This window comes from Hakea prostrata, chromosome 3, assembly GCF_041222555.1.
Source record: "Hakea prostrata isolate BN-2017 chromosome 3, UWA_Hpros_2, whole genome shotgun sequence".
Classification (NCBI taxonomy): domain Eukaryota; kingdom Viridiplantae; phylum Streptophyta; class Magnoliopsida; order Proteales; family Proteaceae; genus Hakea; species Hakea prostrata.
In genome coordinates, this window is record NC_142602.1 from 22,506,126 (window position 1) to 22,523,740 (window position 17,615).

The 17,615-nt window shown below is 37.9% G+C and overlaps 1 protein-coding gene across 1 annotated transcript; it reads left to right on the plus strand.

Annotated features, from left to right (window-relative positions):
• The first annotated feature begins 88 nt into the window (after positions 1–88).
• Positions 89–17,577, plus strand: LOC149021622 (WD-40 repeat-containing protein MSI4-like). The gene is made up of 15 exons (XM_089149844.1): positions 89–566; positions 2,419–2,482; positions 3,404–3,490; positions 3,631–3,693; positions 5,246–5,311; positions 5,615–5,689; positions 6,393–6,468; positions 9,351–9,567; positions 10,742–10,823; positions 11,866–11,939; positions 12,116–12,227; positions 12,387–12,461; positions 13,460–13,539; positions 15,656–15,755; positions 17,102–17,577. The coding sequence occupies exons 1-15, from the start codon at positions 439–441 to the stop codon at positions 17,213–17,215; spliced, it is 1,413 nt and encodes a 470-aa protein (XP_089005970.1). The 5' UTR covers positions 89–438; the 3' UTR covers positions 17,216–17,577.
• Positions 17,578–17,615: the final 38 nt, after the last annotated feature.

A 17,615-nucleotide genomic window follows, 5' to 3' on the forward strand; every position in this document is an offset into this window, starting at 1 on the left:
TAGCCCCAAAAACCGAAGAATCCGGCAAACAAATATATGGGGATTGTACACTTGTACCTTGTCCATGTTCAAACAAGTTCAGACTCCAGGTACGGCTGGTGAATTCAACCCGAAAAGAAGGAAAAAAAAAAAAAGAAGAGAGAACCAAAAAAGGCGGTGATTTACTTTGGAAGGGAAAAAGGAAAAGTTTGAGAAGGCAAGCACTCCATAGTACAGCTCACATTCTACCGCCCTTTGGTCTCTACCATTGGAGTTACCAGTCACCAGTCACCGTGTTAGTCACATGAAGGCATCGACCCCTGTGTTCTCTTCTCTCCCTTGTTGTATTATAACTTAGAAGTTAGAAGTTAGAAAAGGAGAAAAAAAGGGATATTTCTACAATTTTCGGTGGAAGAGAGGAGACAAAACGAGCGGGAAAAATCAAAAGAGCAGATCAGAATGAGGGAGAGGGGAAAAGCAGGGCAGCCATCGGTGGACGAGAGATACACACAATGGAAGTCTTTGGTTCCCGTCCTCTACGACTGGCTTGCTAACCACAACCTTGTCTGGCCGTCTCTCTCATGCCGGTATTTCTCTCTCTCTCTCTCTCTCTGTCTCTCATTCCTTTTAGGGTTTCTGTCTTTTCGCTTTTTTTCTTCTTCTTTCCTTTATCTTTTGCACTCATCTGTTTGTTAACTTCTTATAACCGTTTTAGGGTTTAACATTTTTACGCTTGTTTTTGAGATTCCTTACCGCTACTGAACTTATTTTTCTTCTTCTTTTTCTTCCTTCTCTAGCTTTGTCCTTCTGTAGTCTTCTTTTACTACGTACATATTGTTTCAGGAAACATTCGGCCTTTTTACTCATATTTTGGTTACGTAGCTTGTTACTCATGATACCTGGACAGTTGGTGTGTCCCGTTTAGAATTATTATATGTTATACAAATAACACCCAGCTTCACAAATAGATAAAAAGATAATTTTTTTGGTGGGTTGGGATGGGGGAGAGTGTTTCTCCTGTTGTGTTTTACTGTTTTGCACCCTTTGATTGTGACCTGGATCGTCTGTGACACATCAGATGGCCCTGCTGGCACCAGCACACTGCGGCCACAGGAACCTTGTCTGTGTGCTGGTGCCTGCAGCACCGTCCGATGTACTCCAGACACCGTGGTGCACGTAGGGTCTGAGATTGCTCAGTTACTTCCGTTTCGAGCATTAAAATGATGATGCCAGTGCATAGAAGTATCTAGAAACCAAATTTAAAACCAGTTTGGTGGTTCATGCAAATATTGAAAAAGATCAAACGTTTTCTGTATTTGATTATGTAAACAAACCCCTTTTAATTCGTATAAATGATATAATAATATATAAGTGGAAAAAGCAAGATTCTTAAAAATATATCTCACTGTACATGAAAAAAAAAGCACTCATCAGTGAATGAATACAAAGGTATTCTTGAATTGACAGATCACCAAGCTTTGGTTATTGTAGAATCAGCAATTTTTTGTTTTGGAAGCAGAAGAGTAAATAGCTTTTGATGGTTGCCATTAACCAGTAAGTAAAACAGAGGCCTAACTTAAGTAATATAATGAGTTCCTCTGTGACATTGCATAACAAAAATCGTTATCAGTTGCATAAAGTTATAAAAAATGTGTAATAAAAAGTGACCTTTTTATATGTACTTTATCTAGTAGGCTTGGAGGGCTTTTTTTGGGTAGTACTTAGAGGGCTTTTCCTTGTCACGTAAACTTCTCAACTTGTCAGAAAAATTTCGTATGTAGCCAAGGACTAGCTTGACAATGGCAATATTGCAAAATGTATAATCCATTCTGATTTTTTTTATTGACTACAATCTTTCACAATATTCATCTATCTCAAATGGTTCATTAGAAGTTGTTTATTACTATCAGATTGGAAAATATAATTTAAGAGAAAGAGAACTTCAGCTGGGGGGAGTATTCCATGCTTTTTCGAAAATTGTTATGATTTTAGAACCCTAATATTTTTATTGCCTGTGTGTATGATAGGTAAAAGGTTTCATTGGCATGTGGATGATGTTAAACAATCACATACTATTTTAGTACTGAAAGTTTACCCCAACTTCCTGTTAGAACACATAGAGAGTTATCAAGAAACTTAAGAGTTGTAGAAAAGAAAGTGATTCAATATGGCACATGCTCACCCAACCCCCGTGCCCTTCTGATGGGGGAAAAAAATGAAAAAGAAAAACTTGGAACTCAAAAACTGTCATTTCATAGGTTAAGATGTGCATCTGTGTGAATTTACGAGATTAAGATTGTGCTTAGGTCTATGGATTGTGTTAAACTTTGCAGTATTTTATTTTATTTTTTAATAATTGTTTTATATTTTTATTAGTCCTTGTTAAGTGCTTTATAAAAAAAATTGATATTCATTTGCTCTCCATTTTGCATATATTAGTTGGGGACCACAATTGGAGCAGGCAACTTATAAAAATCGCCAGCGGTTATACTTATCTGAGCAGGTAAGGGGCCTTTTATTAAACCAGACCTTCACAATTCATTTTTTTTCCCAAATCCCCCCTTTTCATGTTTTAGTTTGTATGCTTCTATGGTTCTGTTCATGAGCTAGTTCTTTTGTTATTTGATCTGTTCTGGTGTGTGGTAGATTATGATGAAATTTAAATTTTGTTACATCTCCAGTTCATTAAGATTGTAATGTCTCAGATTATCTTAGAAGCACTTTTACTGAATCAATGGATAATGCATGTTCAATGATAAAGAGATAGATAAAAATGTTATTCCAGAATTGCTCAGAGAAAAAGGAGGCCCCATTGAGCAAATCAGAATATTACCTCTTGTTTTTGTGCTTAGTAACTATGGTCCCTTATTTAATTTGGTCCAGTCTACCCCTCCACTTTTGGTTATAACCCTTATTATGTCCTGTTTTACTTTAATAACCCTTTATGGTAGTCCGTTCTATTACTAACTTGCCCGGCCCCTTGGGAAATCAGTGGTGATAATTTACAGATTTACCAATCTTTGTAACTTTTTCTTGTAATTGGGTGGGCCCACAGTGATTCTGACTGGGTATTTTAATCCACGGGATTGCATTGCCAATCCCCCAGCACAATGGCTTGCTTGAATTTTGGTGGTAGAGCTAATTTCTTGTGAGACAAGAAACGCAAACATGTTTGTTAGTTATTCTAAGGATCCCTAGGTTGGTATAACATCTCTCTCCTGATACATTTAATGCTGCTGAAAATGCGAGTGCTTATTTTTTATGTATTATCTACTCGTTGTACTTGTTCTGGAAAGTTTGATCAGGAACAAGCAACCCTTTTGTTGTGTGTGTAATATGAAATCTGCATATGCAAGTGTAGTAAATGAATTTATCTTTGCTGTTACTAAAAGCTTCTGCTGATGTCTCTCACTTAACTATTCAGACCGATGGAAGTGTTCCCAACACTCTTGTGCTGGCTAATTGTGAAGTTGTTAAACCAAGGGTGGCTGCAGCGGAGCACATATCACAGGTGAATTCATGTTTTCTTCCTCTAATCCTTCTTTGGCTTCTTCTGAGTTTCATGTAATTCAAATTTTCTTCAGCCCGGTTTCAATCTCACCACCCTTTCTATATCTTTGTCTTGATGATTCTGTTATTCTTGTTTTACAGTTTAACGAAGAAGCGCGGTCTCCCTTCGTAAAGAAGTTCAAAACTATTATTCATCCTGGAGAAGTATGGAGCTAATTTATAAATTTCTGTTGTTTCTAAGTTTATTTTGATGGTTTGCATACTCAAGGGTTTTTAAGATAGCATGTTCGTTCATGACTGATACTATTGAAGAACTACTGACCCATGTTTTGAGTGGTCCAATTATGTACTCTGCTGCTTTTTGCAAACTGGTTTGAGTACTTTATGTTCCATAAGAGTCATCTCAGGGGGGATGGCCTCAGTGGGTGGTATGGTAGGGTCTAAGGGAAAAATATCCTGGGTTTGCAGCACCAATAGTTCAATATTTCAACTAATTTCTCTGTTTTTAGAGAAGCAACGATGACTGATTGATGTCTTCTGACTAAAAACTGCTAACTAAAAAGTGTATGTAAAGAAAAAGACAAATGGGACAATGTGATTTTTGTTGAAGTTAAAACTTAAGCGGGATGCCTGGACCATTAATGCTTACTTCTTAGGCAAGGTCTAGACTTATATGCTTGCTCAAGAAGTAACTTATAGATGTGATTTGGGAATGTTCCTCCTGTCCAATTGACTCGTATGAAAATCAAACTAATCCATTTTAGTATGCTCAAATATATCAAACCTGGGTTGGTCATAGCCAGATTGGGAGTAGAGTGCTAATATCATGTTCAAGCTTCCTCCTTTTTTTCTGAGTCTGAATCCTTGGAAAGGCAGTGACTATCCTTGTTGAAGCATTATCTTCTAATTACCAATGTGTAGGGTATCACATATATGTCACCAAATTAAAATAATGTTCAATATTAAAACCTCATCTTGAACTGATACAATATTAATTCTTGCTGTTGGATGCTGCTGATTCAACTAGGTGCTTTAATAATAATCCAGGTCTTGTTTTCAGCTTATCTATCAAATACTCAAATGGAACATGGTGAACCAATACTAGTTACTATTATCAATAGCCTAAATGAATTTTTATCTCATGGTAATATCAGTCAAAATGAAAAGGAAAGTATAAGTGTCCAATATATAAAGCTGTGTCAAATGAATTTTGATCTATGTAAATTCTTGGATATGGAAACATTCGATTCCTAGTGGTGACTCACGAGAACATTTTGATGTAATATTTTTGAACTGAGGTATTGTTAAAGAGACTGTATCCTATGCTTTGAACTGAGGTATTGTTAAAGAGACTGTATCCTATGCCTTGAACTGAGGTATTTGTATTGGATACATGCATAAATATTTAATGTAATATTATTTCTTGCTGTTGGATGAACAGTTATAAGCATATGCCACTCTGACAGTTTAAGTGAACTCATTAGGCAACTAGGTGGTCTTTTAAATTAGGCATAGTTTCTTCAATAGGGTTACTGATAGGAGCAATATAGAGGAGAAGTTGCTCTATAGATGCAGGGATGCCGTTTAATGTTAGATAGCATCGTACAGCCATTCTGCTTTAGTAAGTGGAGAAAACGATCTCTATCCAGTTGCATCTGAAATGTTTGTTCCAATTTGGGCTACTTTCTTGCTTTTACTTTCAAATTTCTGGTTGATATTCTTGGTTTAACTTTTAATTGTTGATGTGACTCTGTAGGTGAACAGAATTAGAGAACTGCCACAGAACAGTAAGATAGTGGCAACCCATACTGATAGTCCAGATGTAAGATTCTTACCTATTGGTGTTTTTATTATGATTTTTGCTTTGCTAATTCAGTGAGTCATCTAAGCATACATGCAGTGTTGTTGTTTCTGTTCACTTTTAAGTTTTCTGTACTATCACAGTAATGTATTGGTAACCTTTAATTTTAAGATTCCTACCTATTGGTGTTCCTATTATGATTTTTCCTTTGCGAATTCAGTGAGTCATCTAAGCATACATGCAGTATTGTTGTTTCTGTTCATTTTTAAGTTTTCTGTACTATCACAGTCTGGTTGATATTAAGGTATTGGGATTGTAAACCAGGTTCTCATATGGGACGTTGAGGCTCAACCCAATCGTCATGCTGTCCTAGGAGCTGCAGACTCTCGACCAGACCTGGTTTGTGTTAGCTAAACTTTCTCTGTTTCAGGATTTTGTGCTATTCTTTTCAGTCCTGCTGCCTCTTTCTTTACTTTGTTCTTTATGCTTTCCCTGTTTATATCCCCTGTTCATCTTGTGTGACAATGTTTGTTAAATTGTTCCTTGAGGCTAAATATGGCCCTCCCCAGACCTTGCTGTGTCAAGAGTCTCATTCTCTGGGTATGCCTCTTTTAAAAATTTGGGGTTCTGCACAATTTGATGCTGCCATGGGCAATATTGAACCCTTTTCTTTTCCGGCCTTGATCTATTGTGGATCAGCAGTCACTTGTTTGGAGGATCTTATTTCATTTATGTTCCTCTAGAAGATATATCCTCATCTTTATGAGTACTAAGATAACCAATCTCAGCCTTTTCTAAGAAATATACATTTTTATTATTCTGATTCCTTTTTTGGAAGTCAAATTGGGCTCTTGGATGCCTTTTATGTCAGGAACATATTGAGTTGAAGTTTTCACCATTTTGTTTTTGTTGAGTAATTGATAACATTGGCCATTTGGTTTGTGATTCGTTTTCTTAGGAATTGAATGTCTTGTTTGTTTTCACCCCCCCCCCCCAAAAAAAAAAAAAAGAAAAAAGAAAAAGGGAATGTCTTGTTTGCTTTATTCTTTTTCGTTGTTTTGACATAGTTAATATGAAAACTTGTCATCTTGTCACCTTGCAGATATTGACCGGACATCAAGATAATGCGGAGTTTGCACTTGCAATGTGTCCAACTGAACCTTATGTGCTATCTGGAGGTTAGTTCCCCCCCCCCCCCCCTCTCTGATGATTTCTTTACATGTCATTCATGCAGAATTGATCTTGAGCTATTAAAGTTAGTGGGAGATAAATCACAATAAGATTGCTTGTGGGGATAAACTGATATTAAGAACATAATTATTTTTAACGTATGAAAGAAGAGACAAGAAGGGGCAAAAAAAAGACCACCAGCTGGCTTGCGGGAATTGAATCACTACCATATCCAACCTGTTGAATCATCCCAGTAGGGTCTTGTTGCAATCACCATAAGTGGGTAGGAGCTGCATCACCAGGGTCCAATTTGACAGCATAACTGCAGCACCAACAGAGCTGAAGCCCCAAATTGCTCCCATCTGTTAGAAGGTCTAAGGCTCCAAGTCCTTTCTCCTTTATTTATTTATTATCATAGAATCCCACACAACAGGGAATTTCTAGCATGATAGGGGTATCCTTATAGTTGTAGTCTTCCTTAACAGTGGAGACTATCTAGAACATTATTAAACGTTGTAGTGATGGTGTTGCGTAGGATTCCAGGCATCTTTTTCACCTGGGCGATGTCTTTATGTTTCCCTCGTTTCAATGCTAGGATCTCCTGGACACCATGACAACTATGTTACAGAATAAACAGTGCCTCTAAAATAGTGTATTGACTAACATAGTGATGTAAACCCAATTTTGGGGTTAGGGTTTCTTGGATGAATTCCCTAAAATTTAAGGTTTGCTTGGAATTTTCCAGCAACTAATTCTAAAATTCTGAGAGGGGTTGCGTTCACTTTGAGATGGCCCAAAATTTTGGATAACCTATGTGGTGGTTTGGATGCAAAAGATGCATTGTTTGACTTGGGTTGCGGAAGGTTTGGGATGTTTGTGGATCTCTAAAGAATTTATGGGAGGGTCTTGGGAGAGTTAGGGTTTTTACAAACTTACGTGGGTAAGTGGTGGGGTGATTGGTCTTTACCTAAAATTAACTGGAAAGGGAACGGAAGCCTGCGGTTGGCCATGGGGAGGGATATGGATAAATCTTTTGGGTGAAACAAATTGAGAAAGAGAATTTTAGGGTTTTGGGGATGGATTTTGATGAAGAACTTGTGCACTCTTTCAATCCTTTCTTTTCTTTTCTTCTTTTTTCTTTCGTTCGTTCTTCTTTCTTTGCTGTCTTTTGTTGTGCCACATGTTAGAGAAGAGGGAGGGAGGGGGTCGAGAGAGAGAGAGAGAGGGAATGGGGAAGTTGCAGGGTAGAGGAGGGGTGGGGAGGGGATCTTGGGTGCTAGTAGGCAGGGGTGTAAATGGATAACCGAAATCTGTTCCCGAATTCACATCTGTATCCGTTTAGGGGCATTGGGATCCGTCCGATTACTAATAGGAGGTGGATACGATAATACCCTTTCCAACCGATTATTATCCATCCGATAAAACTATCCGATTGAGTTACTTTTTTTGGAGTTGTCTTCTTATTTTTATAATTTTTTTTTTTTTTTCATTTGAGATATGTGAATATTTTCTAAAATTTCTACTAAAATAAATACCAAAGTTGCCAAGTTTTTAAATTTCATACCTAACTGGCTAACTTTCACATATAAAATGGTAAAGATGTCAACAGGTAATCAAAAACTTGTACGCAATCTATCTATATTCATACCCATTTAGAAGAATCTACCTCAAAAAATATCTATCATCCAAATTCGACTTAATTCGTCTGAAAACCGATAGGATATTATCTGAATCCGTATGAATATCATAGGATGCGGATATGGTATTACCATTATCTGATCTGAATCCGATCTGTTTACACCCGTACTAGCAGGGGTGGAGAAGAGGGGGTTAGGGCTGTGATGGAAGGGGGGGGATTGGTTCCCTAGGTGAGCAAGAGAGAGAAGGGGGAGGCAAGGGCTGCGATGGGGGCTGGAGGTAGGGGAAGGGGTTGGAGTGGCTGGTACTAGGTTTGCTGCTGTTGAAGGTGGAGGCTGCTGGTTCTTGAAGTTTGAATGTTGCAATTGAATTCAAAGAGCTGAAATTCTGCCGTGGCCCTCCCAAAGAAAGCACGACTTGTTTCCCACAATAATCTTCAATCTTTATTCAATACAGACTAATTGTTACAATGGTAGGTTGGCTTATTTACAGCCTTACATCAAGAAAGAAGGAATCTAAATCTAATTGGGAGACTCTATTTGGACTCAACTAAGACTTAGAAACCAACTTAACTAGGGTTTCCTTTATAAATTAGAATACCCTTAACAATTAATAACCACCTCATAAATTAAAAGAACTCTTCTTGCAATAAAATAATTTATTATCTATAAGAGTCCTACTTTAAAGAAAGACTCCTTAGGACTCAAGAACTCAACTCAAGTTTAAACTAAGACTTTAAAATAAAACTAGACTCTGGAAATTAAAACTAAAATTCTGAAAATAATATTCAGCAGCTAATTAGGGCTGAAAATTGACCAAAATGCCTCTTTTAGGGGTTCAGCCAGCCCTAGGTGCTCCACCTTGGGGCCCGCTCCAGGGTTTCGGCCAGGGAGTGGACCCTTCTCCACATCACCTCTCTAACTTAACAAATAGGAAGTAAGAAGCAACAAAATGAAAACCATGATCCCCATATAGTAGCTGGTGTATCTTTAACAGAGCATTTTTCTCCAAATCTCCCCATGATTTGCATCGGTCTTTCAATAATCTAATAGTAGATGGCCTTGAGCAGATAAATTCCTCATGTTTACAGAATACAATGTCTATGTGGCATGAGTTTTATCATAGTGTGGATACTGCCATTTTGTAAAGTGGTAAATCTAATATCAGTTGTTTTTCCAGAGTGTATAGGATGCTCTTTTTCCTGTCACAGCATCTGAATTTGCTAATTTGTCTTCAACACTTGTTATGACAGGAAAAGACAAGTCAGTGGTCTTGTGGAGCATTCATGATCATATCACTGCTTCAGCCACAGAATCAGGAGCTGCTAAATCTCCAGCATCTGGAAGCTCTAGCATTAAACATACCCCAAAGATTGGTGATAAAGCTTCAGACAGTCCATCTGTTGGACCACGTGGTATCTATCAAGGGCATGAGGATACTGTTGAAGATGTACAATTCTGTCCTTCGAGGTATATGGCAATTTCCTTCAATTGCATCCCCATGTATAGAGTTTAATATGGAAACCTGGGTTCCATAAAACCTTTGTGCTATGCTGTTGCATCATCAGGTCACACGTATTCATGCCAACAAGTTTTGTAGTTTGAATGTGAAGGACAATGAAAAACTGCTTACCCTTCGTTTGTTTTTCTCTCTTTATCTCCCTCGCCTCAACTAGTCTGACACACTATCTGAAACTCATGCAATTAATTCCTGCATCCTTCAGCATTCAGGTTTTCTAATTGGTTTCACCTCGGGATAGGGCCATAGCAAGTTTTAATTCCATTGCTTACGATTCACTTTCACTTTTCAGGCATCTCTTGATGCAGTAGTGTTAGCCTGGCTTGATTGACAAGATCCATTTTGGAGCCCCAGACCAAGAGCTGGCCCTAAACCAATTTTCTTGTCTGGGAAGGGCTGGAATTTGTTAGTTTATTTTATGTATTTTAGTTGCTTGGATTATGTACAATTATTGGGGCAGTTTCCCTTTTAAGCATTAGCTTAGTTCTGTAGTTTCCTACTAGAAGTTATTTCCATTCTAGTTAGCTTTCTAATTTAGTATGCTGGGCCTATTGCCGATTGATTTTATTGTAGCCGTAGCAGATTGAGTGCTTGAAATTTAGTTGTTGAAGTTCATAGTTAGGCTCCAGCGTGAGTGTGTGAATGTGATTTCCCCCTCTCCCTTCTCCTTCTCATTCTTTTCTCTTGGTGGAGCTCACCATAGATGCCTCTAAGATTTGCCTCATTTTGGGTCATCTTATCAAAGAGAAAGATACTTTCTCGCTGTTAAAAATGATGTTCTAGACAAAAGATCTGTCTTTTAAAGGAAAAATGTCACGCACAGGTTGATAGTTGATACAGTCAAATGAGCTGGATTTTGTTCCCTGTTATGGTTGGCTTACTAATGTATATGTTCTCCTCTATTGCATGATAGAAGTGCTTTCTGTCGTTCAGGTTCCAAGTTTTGAATTATTCATGAATTCTGTCAGTAGTTCATCATTTTAATGAAGTCAGTTGAATATGTCTTCAATAATTTTCATCATTTCCCAGTCTAATAAATACTAGTTATTTCATGAATTTTCATATCGAATGTCCCTGATACTTTTTCGGCCCCTGGTTAAAATGGTTTCTGTGACTCTGCTGAAGTGTGCAGGAGTTCTGCAGTGTTGGTGATGACTCTTGCCTTATACTATGGGATGCACGAGCTGGCACTAGTCCAGCCATAAAGGTTAAATTGTTTCTCTTTAGTTCTTGTTTTGAATAATCCTCTCTTTTTCTGTTGAGAGTGCCTTATTATAAGCTCAGGAAACTCTGCTTTGAGGATTTAATCTATCAACAAACATGGTTCTGTTTTTTACCCCCTTAGTAGTTCACATAACCTTCAGCTTCTTTATTCATATGTTGTGTTATTATAGGATGAGTGTGCTTAGTGTAAGCTCAAAAATCTCTAGTTTGATGAACCTAAAGGATTTATCTATTAATGAGCATGGGTCTGTTTTCTTTCTTAGTAGTTCACATAAAGCTCAGCTTCTTCTTTCTTGTGTGGTGTCAGTGTATGTATTTATATAGTACTTGAGGAGCATATTTAAAATTTTTATCATCATGCTCTTAAAATATTGAGGTATCTGGTCTTTAGAATCAAGAGTACTTTTTAAATTTATGTTTCACATTATTAATGTACAAGTTGCCTAGCTAGATTATATTTTCTGTTTTCCTGTTTAATTAGAATTTCACTATTTAGTCGCAACACAGGTTCATGAACTTCCTCCTTCGGTGCTCTAGAGTGGTTTAATTAACTTTTTCTCATTCAAGTAGATGAACATGTTTGAACACAATTTGGTCTGCTATCTTCTTGTCAAGGTAATTACTTGGGAAGTCACAAGGACCAACACCTGAGCTGCTGCAAAAATTACATATATGAGAACATAATGAAAGAAAAAGATGTATGGGAAATGTCCATTGGTTACCCTTTTTGGGTGCAATTCTTTCAGTGTCTGGTTTAACTATTGCTTTAGTCGGAATAATTTTTCATGACTACACATTTAATGAGATCTCGTTACTCTCTGGTAGGGTGGCTGTAATGTGATATTTGGTGGGTTAAATGGATAAGCCCCTCAGTATAGTTGGCTTTCTGTTACATCTCTCCTCCCTTGTCTTTTGGATGCATTTAGCTGTGATATTACTTCTACCTCACTGTCTGATTCCCTTTTTGGTTACTCTAACTTATGATATTGATGTTTTATTGTTTTCATTTTGTATTTGGTGGCTAGGTTGAGAAAGCTCATAATGCCGACCTTCACTGTGTTGATTGGAATCCACATGATGAAAACCTTATTTTAACAGGGTGTGTGCACTTATTATGGTTCTTGCATCTGGTTGCTACCGCGCTTTCCTTTCATTGTCAATTAAATTTATAGGAAAAATAGGTTGATCCCGTAAGTTTGATACCGTATATTGCTTAGACTGGAGCTTGTTCAAGCTTTTCACCCGGAATTTTAATTGACTGGTCATTCTCTACAGGTCAGCTGATACTTCTGTTCGTATGTTTGACCGTCGAAATCTCACCTCTGGCGGTGTTGGGTCACCCATTCATAAATTTGAAGGTCACAAAGCTGCTGTTCTTTGTGTGCAGGTACTTGATAATTTTTTTGGGTTTAGCTTTCATTTTGGTATTTGTCATGCTACTCTTTTAAGTTAAAACACATTTTGTGGCTTATCCACAAAAGAAGCCCCTTTATAGTTTGGTTTGGTACTGTGTTGTTTTATTAGTATGGAATTTATTATTTTGCAGTGGTCGCCAGACAAGTCTTCTGTTTTTGGCAGTTCTGCGGAGGATGGTTTTTTAAATATCTGGGATCATGAGAAGGTACTAAAATCTCATTGATTAGATGAGTTTTCTCCCTGTATTTGAAATTTGCATTTTGAAGTTTACAAGGACACGAAGTTGAGCCATTGGTCCTCCATGTTTTCTGTGAATTTCCCTAGGCATAGTGTTTAAATATTTTTTTTGTTGGGGGGGGGGTGGTTTTCATCAACCCAGTCACAAGGACCTGGGGCCCATAGGACCCTCCTGCCTCTATGTATGCTGCCAAACTCCCCTAGGCATGGGTAGCTTCATTTGGTTCAAAACCTAGTAATGTAATTGTTATTTACCTTGGGTTGGCATCCTACGAGCACTTGGTGTTGTCAAATGTACCAGAAGATTGTGGGACCAGTTGCTCAAACTGATTTTGTGACATATTTCACCACTTGATAAATACAGGGTTTTAGGGTTTTTTTTTTGGGGGGGGGGGGGGTACTCTACTGTCTCTACATGAGCTCAATGTCCTCTGCTTCTGTTATTCCATTCAAACTTTTTTTGAGCTTTTCTACTTAAGTAGAGCGAGTGGTTAGGGAGAGAAAGCTGCTGCTCTCCCTGGTTGCAAAGGTTCCCTGTTTTTCATTTTAAGGATGTAGTTCTAACTCTCATTTCACGATACCTTTGGCACGGGTATATTTTGGTATATGTGAGTGGTGGGCCTTGGTGCAGTGGTTGGCGGACCACAGTTGTTGCCTAAAGTCAAGGTACCAGTACAGCACTCTCAGCAAAAATTGCTGAGGTAAGTATGTGTTAGGAAATTGCTCCCTTGACACTGCTTGTGTGGAAGCCTTTGCCACCGGGTTCGTCCTTTTGATATCACATTCTGATTCCCAAAAGAGCTGCATATATGCTATACGGTGTTTCTGAGTTCTCTATATTGTTGGCTTAAATGAAGTCTGAATATATTGATGTGGCTGTAATCTGTTATTTGGAAATCCATATATCTGATATTTTATGATATGATAAAAGAAACTGATGATTCAGTGCCCTATATTATGTTTCAGATTGGTAAAAAGAAGGATCGTGTTGGTACAAGAATGCCAAATTCTCCTCCAGGATTATTTTTCCAGCATGCTGGGCACAGGTGGAAAGCTCTTCTTCTCATTATTTGCATATATTTGTGGCTTATAAATATGATAATTTTTTATTTTTAATTTCTTGTCTAGTTTTTATATGTATGCTTGCAAGTTATCCATTCATGCATCTCAACTGGTTGGATTTCATTAACCTAGACCTTTCCTAGATGATGATACATAACCAATTAAGTTTTGCTCCAACCAGCTGATGGGAGGGGTAGTAGGCTGAAGCAGTGTTGGGTTATTACCTGGGAAGCAATAACATAAACTATTTAAGTTTAAGATTCTTTACCCAGACTTGCCCTGGCTTCTTGGTATGAGCCCAACCTGATGCAATATGAATACGCTATCAGGCTGTACAAAGTTCACCTGTTAAGTGGTCAGGGTTTGTGTGTGTGCTGGTTTTGAAGGATTGACTGCAAACGGGAGAGAAAATATTTCGTTGCTGATTCCTGTTCACTCTATTAGCAACTTAGGTTCAAGCGAATGACAGGGATTGAACTCTTGACAATCTTTTATTTTGAAGTTGGTAAAGACGCCAACGTAGAGCTGTTCTAGTGGTTGAAACCAACACCTCTTAGTGAAGAGGTCGTGGGTTCGACTCTTGCTGAGGTATATTAATATCCCCATCCCCCGGCTTAATAAAGTCCCTTTGTACAAAAAAGAAGTTGGTAAAGACCCACCCCTCGTTTCAGTCAGAATGAGTCCCCGGGAGCTCTGAAGGCCTGAGCAGTGAAGTACGTTGACGATGGGTGTTGGGGCCCCTAATCATTTCTTCATTATAGATTGGGATCTTCTTCAAACTTGATGCACGTTATGTGTATAAGGGATTGCCGTTGACTTATTTCCTCATGTAACAAATAATCAATCCATGAACTCTAAAGAATAATCAATCTAATTTCTTTTCTTCTCCCGTCTTTCTTTGAAATGAATTTGTCCCTGTGACTGTTTTGGTGGGTACATGATTGCCATGTTTTATAGGGGCTACCATATGGTCCTTTCATCCATTAGAGTTATTTTTTAGAGTTTACGTGTTATTAAAAGTTATTAACTTAATTTGTCCATTCCAACTTGGCTTGCTGACTGTGGTCAAGGTAGTTTCTTAATGATCCAGCAGTGATGTGATTACGAGTCTTCTGCTGGACCGGCAGTTCATATTCTCTTTCATTGACAACTTAATCATTACAAAAGGCAGGGGTCCAGCTTTTATATTTTGTTCAACGGGTTGCCATTCAACTCTGGATTGCAGAAAACCTAAATGATGAGCATCATTTGGTATACAGAGCACATATCACAAATTGAGACATTATAGGAGGGTTGGGATGGCTTGACGTCAATTTTATGCCTTTTTTGTGTATTTATTTATTTATTGTTCTTGAGAGTCAAAAGAATAGCTGCACTGAGGTTAGTCTTTACGTGACCTCAGGAAGGTATGCTTGCCAAGCTATTAAGAATTGAGGAGGATGAGTTATTATTTGTGTTAGTGCATCATACTATTGTGGGCACTGTTGCATCCAGTTAGAAGTGGATATTTAGGGGTTTCTTAGTTCTCTGTCAACGTTATGGGAAGTGTTGTGAGTACTACTAATAAGCTTATAAAACTATGAAGTTGATTAATAGTTTATCATTATTTTTGTTTCCTTTTGGATGGGGAAGGAATAATCTTTATCAGAGAAATACATTTTGGTCAGTCGGGTGGGTTGATGAAAGTCAGCAGGGTCAAATGTTTCTGTATGGACTTCAGTAGCGAGTAGTGTCTTACCACTGTAGTGCCTGGTTGGGTTATTTTATGCAACTAATGAAAGAAATTTTGTGGAACAGTGGCAAGAAATGACATCTTTTCTGGGGTACAGTTTATGTTGCATTGAAATTTAGTCTTTAGGAATGGGTGGATTTGCATGGATCTTAAAGATTTTAGCATATCTTCTTAGATGTTGTTTGACTTAAAAATTATAGGTATGATGTGTATATTGTTTATTTTATTGGAGAATTGATCCAACTTAATGGTTGATATATATGTCATTTCTTGTTTTATGCTGGAATGTTTGTATGATAATCCCTGAATCTGGTCATGGTAGTGTTTACTCATGAAAATATTGTTTTCCACGTATATTGTGTGTGCAGGGATAAAGTTGTTGATTTCCACTGGAATGCATCTGACCCATGGACAATTGTTAGTGTGTCTGATGATTGTGAGAGAACTGGTGGAGGTGGCACATTGCAGGTAATGGACACATAATGGGCTTCCTCTTCTTTTTTTTTTTTTTTGGGAGGGGGGGGGGCTTCAGTGTTGAATGTTATTTCAGAACTAGCTTCATCCAATAAATGCATTCTTTAAATGCACGGCGCTGCTTCCGTTTGACCCTGATCAACTCCAATCCCTTTTGATTGGCTCCAATGATGTTGATTCCCTGGCATACTAGTTTGGTGTTCGGTCTGCACTGATTAGCTATCTGCCAGAAAAGATGATAGTCCTTTTGGTTTATTAAATGCTTTCTTTGTGGTTTATAATGACACCTTTTATGTATGGTGTGCTATTTTTCTTCTCCTATTTCCTAAGTTTTGACCACTCTAGCGTGCACCTGTGTGATTCAAGTGAGTAATGGCTTGCTTTTATTCTGGCTTCTTTTTTTTTTTTTGGGGGGGGGGGGGGGAGATGGGATATGCAAACACTGAGATGTGCAAAAGTCATTTAGATAATTTCGGTCTGAATTTGATTGAATGTCTTGGTTATCTCCTTCAATCTTCATTCATGGTTGTGTTCCATTGTATGCATCTATATTCCCAGAAGAGAATTTATATTTAGTAATTCAGGTTTAATCTGTTTATAAGCTTGTGGTTACGAGTGAATATTTTAACTGATTTTCTTTTCCATTTTTTCACTTGGCCATAAAATGGAGCTTAAATTGTAAGCATATCAGTACAATTTTACTGTATATTTTTCTTTTGTATAAAATGCTTGCAATGAGAGCAAATGCTTGACTGAGAAAAGTGGCTGGAACACCCATGGATTCAACTCCACCATTGCTGCTGCACCCGTTTCATCAAAACCTGCTGCTGCAAGGTTTTGGCAAAAACAGATTGCTTTTTTCTGGTTGACTGTAAATGTTGATTAGTCAAACTGGCGACCCAATTACTACAGGCTTATGCATCAACAAGTTTGGAGTCCACCATGCTATGGTTAGAAAATTCTATGCATGCAAAACTTCAAAACTTTCTTAGACATCTGCTGTAACTTGCTTGAGTAAAAGGTGTAAATGGACAAAGTATCTCCATGTAAGGACCATCTATCAAGGATGGTGAACAATCAGACATCGGTTAAAACTGCCAACTGCTTGCTAGCTTGCTGAGTTTATTCATGTTCTTCAGCGTTGCTTTCGCCATCCTATACGCTAATAACATGATCGTTTTCAGTTCCTATATTTAATCAGGGTTAAAGAATGCTAGTATGGCATATGACAGAGATAGTGTGCACATACCCACATGCATACTGTTTCATGTTTCTATAATTTTTCTTGTTCTATAGTTTGGTCTTTAGTGCCTTAACGTAAATGATTCTCTTTTGCACAGATATGGCGCATGAGTGACTTGATTTATAGACCAGAAGAGGAAGTTCTTTCAGAGCTGGAGAAGTTCAAATCACACATACTCTCGTGTTCATCAAAATCTGGAGACAGCAAATGAGTAAATTTGACAAGATTCTGCACTTTTTGGGGTCTGGTCTCGTATGTTGCTATGGCAATGCCAGATCTTCCATTTGTGGAGGGGGAAAAGGAAGTGTTGGTGGTTGTTGTTGGGGGTGGGGTGGGGTGTTGTATTTGACTATCCTCATCTATAACCATAAACTAGGATGTATTTGGGTTAACTTAATGTGCTTTAGTAGATACTCTAGCTGGTACAATTTTCGTAGTTGGTAGTTCCTTTTTAATTTGTCAACTTTATTTCTATACTAAACTTGATGAACTGTATGAAGTTAGAAACAGTACCATTCGGTGTATTAATTATGGTTTTGTAATTTTATTTTGGACACATTTGGCTGTGGAGTACCCCCCCCCCCCCCTTTAGATGCTTATGTTCTTTCACA

Excerpts from the sequence above, each read along its gene's own strand:
- LOC149021622 (XM_089149844.1), top strand. The coding sequence starts at position 439 with ATGAGGGAGAGGGGAAAAGCAGGGCAGCCATCGGTGGACGAGAGATAC. Across the intron at positions 5,312-5,614 it reads CCCATACTGATAGTCCAGAT|GTTCTCATATGGGACGTTGA; the intron begins GTAAGATTCTTA and ends ATTGTAAACCAG. Across the intron at positions 5,690-6,392 it reads CAGACTCTCGACCAGACCTG|ATATTGACCGGACATCAAGA; the intron begins GTTTGTGTTAGC and ends GTCACCTTGCAG.